General features: G+C 59.7%; 1 protein-coding gene across 1 annotated transcript; it reads left to right on the top strand.

The window, feature by feature from the left end:
- Positions 1-406: 406 nt before the first annotated feature.
- On the top strand, positions 407-4,180 carry LOC309583107 (uncharacterized protein; the record flags this gene model as incomplete). Its single annotated transcript, XM_082298633.1, has 2 exons — positions 407-2,019; positions 2,317-4,180. 2 exons carry the CDS (start codon positions 407-409, stop codon positions 4,178-4,180), a joined length of 3,477 nt encoding a protein of 1,158 aa, XP_082154759.1.

Raw genomic sequence — 4,180 nt, 5'->3', positions numbered from 1 at the left:
CCTTGGGGAGGTTTTCCAGCACGGAGCCTCCACTGGTGTCCTCTGGATGAGGGCAGGGCAAGCTGAAGCCTTTTTGGGTGAAATTAGAGAAGGAATGGCAAAGATCCATCCCAAACTGAGGGGAGCTGTGGGCAGGTGGAGGCTTCAGACCCTCCAGGAAACCTAAAGGAGCCCAAATAATTTTTTCTTCCTGTTTTGAGAGGAAGTCGGTTGAAAATAGCCACAAATTTGCCTGAAATGCTTCCACGTGGAGTCACTTCCTCGCCACGGCTGTTTTCCTGGTTCGGGGTTCTGTGGAAAAAGACTAATTTAATTTCGTGTATAAAACAGCCCGGAATGTCTGGGTTTTCACACCTTTACAATTTTATCCCTTTCCTCTTTCCAGCCTCCCCCCTTCCCCCCAAAAATGCGCCGCCCGACCGGTTGCCCGCTGAGCCAGATCTGCATCCCCCCTCCCGCCGTCCTGGTGAGAAGCTTCCCCGTGAGGTCCAGCCTGGATCCCTGCGGCACCGGCGGCAGCTTCCAGTGCCTCCCTCCGCGCGTGAGCCCCGGCTGCTACCCCGGCACCACCACCTACGTCAGCCTGGGGGGCCTGGGGGCGGCCACCGGCTGCGCCGATCCGTGCGGCCTCGTGGCCGCCACGTGCATCCCCCCACGCTGCCAGGGGGTAGCCAGGGGCACGTGTGGCAACCCCTGCTGCTGCTGCTGCTGCCGGGTGACCGAGTGCAGCACCACGAGCCGGGGTTCCTGCAGCCAGGAGGTGGCCAAGTGCTCCACAACCTGCCAGGATGCGTGCGGTCAGGAGGTCAGCAAGTGCACAACCACGTGCCAAGATCCGTGCGGTCAGGAGGTCACCAAGTGCACCACCACGTGTGCGGATCCATGTTGCCAGGAGGTCACCAAATGTGTCACCACGTGCCAAGATCCGTGTTGTAAGGGAGTCACCACGTGCACCACCGCGTGCACCACCACGTGCACCACCACGTGCCAGGATCCGTGTTGTCAAGAGGTCACCAAGTGCACCACAACATGTGTTGATCCCTGCTGCCAGGAGGTCACCAAGTGTGTCACCACATGCCAAGATCCCTGCTGCAAGGAAGTGACCACATGCACCAGGACATGTGTGGACCCCTGTTGTAAAGAGGTGACCAAGTGCACCACCACATGTGTGGATCCATGTTGTAAGGAGGTCACCAAGTGTGTCACCACATGCCAAGATCCCTGCCGCAAGGAGGTGACCACATGCACCAGGACATGTGTGGACCCCTGTTGTAAAGAGGTGACCAAGTGCACCACGACGTGCCAGGATCCATGTTGTAAGGAGGTCACCAAGTGCGTCACCACATGCCAAGATCCCTGCTGCAAGGAGGTGACCACGTGCACCACCACGTGCCAGGATCCATGTTGTAAGGAGGTCACCAAGTGCGTCACCACATGCCAAGATCCCTGCTGCAAGGAAGTGACCACATGCACCAGGACATGTGTGGACCCCTGTTGTAAAGAGGTGACCAAGTGCACCACCACATGTGTGGATCCATGTTGTAAGGAGGTCACCAAGTGTGTCACCACATGCCAAGATCCCTGCTGCAAGGAAGTGACCACATGCACCAGGACATGTGTGGACCCCTGTTGTAAAGAGGTGACCAAGTGCACCACCACGTGTGTGGATCCATGTTGTAAGGAGGTCACCAAGTGCGTCACCACATGCCAAGATCCCTGCTGCAAGGAAGTGACCACGTGCTCCACCACATGTGTGGACCCGTGCTGCAAGGAGGTCACCAAGTGCACCACCACGTGTGTGGATCCATGTTGTAAGGAGGTCACCAAGTGTGTCACCACATGCCAAGATCCCTGCTGCAAGGAAGTGACCACGTGCACCACCGCGTGTGTGGATCCCTGCTGTCAGGAGGTCACTAAGCGTGTCACCACGTGTGTGGATCCGTGCTGTCAGGAGGTCACTAAGCGTGTCACCACGTGTGTGGATCCCTGCTGTCAGGAGGTGACCAAGCGTGTCACCACGTGTGTGGATCCGTGCTGTCAGGAGGTCACCAAGTACACGACCATCTGTGTGGATCCGTGTGGCAAGAAAGCCGCCAAGTGCCTCACGCCGTGTTACGACCCCTGCTGCAAGAAAGTGACCAAGTGGAGCAGCCCGTGGGTGATTCCGTGGTGCAGGAAAGGGGCCAAGTCCAGCACCAGATGTGGAGATCCCTGCTCCAAGAAGGGGACCAAGTGCAGCTCCAGATGTGTGGATCCATGTTACAAGAAGGTGTCCAAGTGCTCCGCCACGTGCCAAGACCCGCGTTGTGTGACCAGGTGTGTGGATCCCTGTTGTCAAGAGGTCACCAAGTGCATCACCACCTGTGTGGATCCATGTTGTCGGGAGGTCACCAAGTGCGTCACCACGTGCCAGGATCCCTGCTGCCGGGAGGTCACCAAATGTACCACCAGATGTGTGGATCCCTGCTGCAGGGAGGTCACCAGGTGCAGAACCAGATGTGTGGATCCGTGCTGTCGGGAGGTCACCAAGTGTGTCACCACGTGTGTGGATCCGTGTTGTCAGGAAGTGACCAAGTGTGTCACCACATGCCAAGACCCCTGCTGCCAGGAGGTCACCAAGTGCATCACCAAGTGTGTGGATCCATGTTGTCAGGAGGTCACCAAGTGCAGAACCAGATGTGTTGATCCCTGCTGCCGGGAAGTCACCACGTGTGTGGATCCGTGTTGTCAGGAAGTCACCAAGTGTGTGACCAAGTGTCAGGAAGTGACCAAGTGCGTCACCACGTGTCAGGATCCCTGCTGCCAGGAGGTCACCAAATGTACCACCAGATGTGTGGATCCCTGCTGCCAGGAGGTCACCAAATGTACCACCAGATGTGTGGATCCCTGCTGCCAGGAGGTCACCACGTGTGTGGATCCGTGTTGTCAGGAAGTCACCAAGTGTGTCACCACGTGCCAGAATCCCTGCTGTGTCACCAGATGTGCCACCAGGTGTGTGGATCCGTGTTGCCAGGGAGTGACCAAGCGCATCAGCACGTGCCAAGATCCCTGCTGCCAGGAGGTCACCAAGTGCACCACCAGGTGTGTGGATCCGTGTTGTCAGGAGGTCACCAAGTGCATCACCACGTGCCAAGATCCGTGTTGTGCCACCAGATGTGCCACCAGGTGTGTTGACCCATGCTGCCAGGAGGTCACCAAATGCACCACCAGGTGTGTGGATCCCTGCTGCCAGGAGGTGACAAAGTGCATCACCACGTGCCAAGATCCGTGTTGTGCCACCAGATGTGCCACCAGATGTGTGGATCCCTGCTGCCAGGGAGTGACCACCTGCACCACCACCTGCCAAGTCCCCTGCTGCCAGGGAGTGACCACGTGCCAAGACCCCTGCTGCCGGGGAGTGACCACCTGCACCACCACATGCCAAGACCCCTGCTGCCAGGGAATGACCACGTGCCAAGACCCCTGCTGCCAGGGAGTGACCACCTGCACCACCACATGCCAAGACCCCTGCTGCCAGGGAGTGACCACCTGCACCACCACATGCCAAGACCCCTGCTGCCAGGGAGTGACCACGTGCCAAGACCCCTGCTGCCAGGGAGTGACCACCCGTGCCACCACCTGCCAAGCCCCCTGCTGCCAGGGAATGACCACCTGTACCACCACATGCCAAGACCCCTGCTGCCAGGGAGTGACCACGTGCCAAGACCCCTGCTGCCAGGGAGTGACCACCTGTGCCACCACCTGCCAAGCCCCCTGCTGCCAGGGAATGACCACCTGCACCACCACGTGCCAAGACCCCTGCTGCCAGGGAGTGACCGCGTGCCAAGACCCCTGCTGCCAGGGAGTGACCACCCGTGCCACCACCTGCCAAGCCCCCTGCTGCCAGGGAATGACCACCTGCACCACCACGTGCCAAGACCCCTGCTGCCAGGGAGTGACCACGTGCCAAGACCCCTGCTGCCAGGGAGTGACCACCCGTGCCACCACGTGCCAAGCCCCCTGCTGCGTCCCCAGCTGTGCCACCCCCTGTGCCCCGCAGTGCCGCGGGGGTGTCCAGGCTGTCACCAGGTGTGCGGACTCCTGTCCCACCACCTGTGTCACCCAGACCTGCCCGGTGTGTGGCCAGCGCTGCTCCGTTTCCTGTGCCGGCATCCGCTGCCCGAAATTCCGGGCTCCCTGA

Source organism: Coloeus monedula (assembly GCF_965178545.1).
Source record: "Coloeus monedula genome assembly, chromosome: 29".
Lineage (NCBI taxonomy): Eukaryota > Metazoa > Chordata > Aves > Passeriformes > Corvidae > Coloeus > Coloeus monedula.
This window is presented reverse-complemented; position numbering and strand designations above follow the sequence as displayed.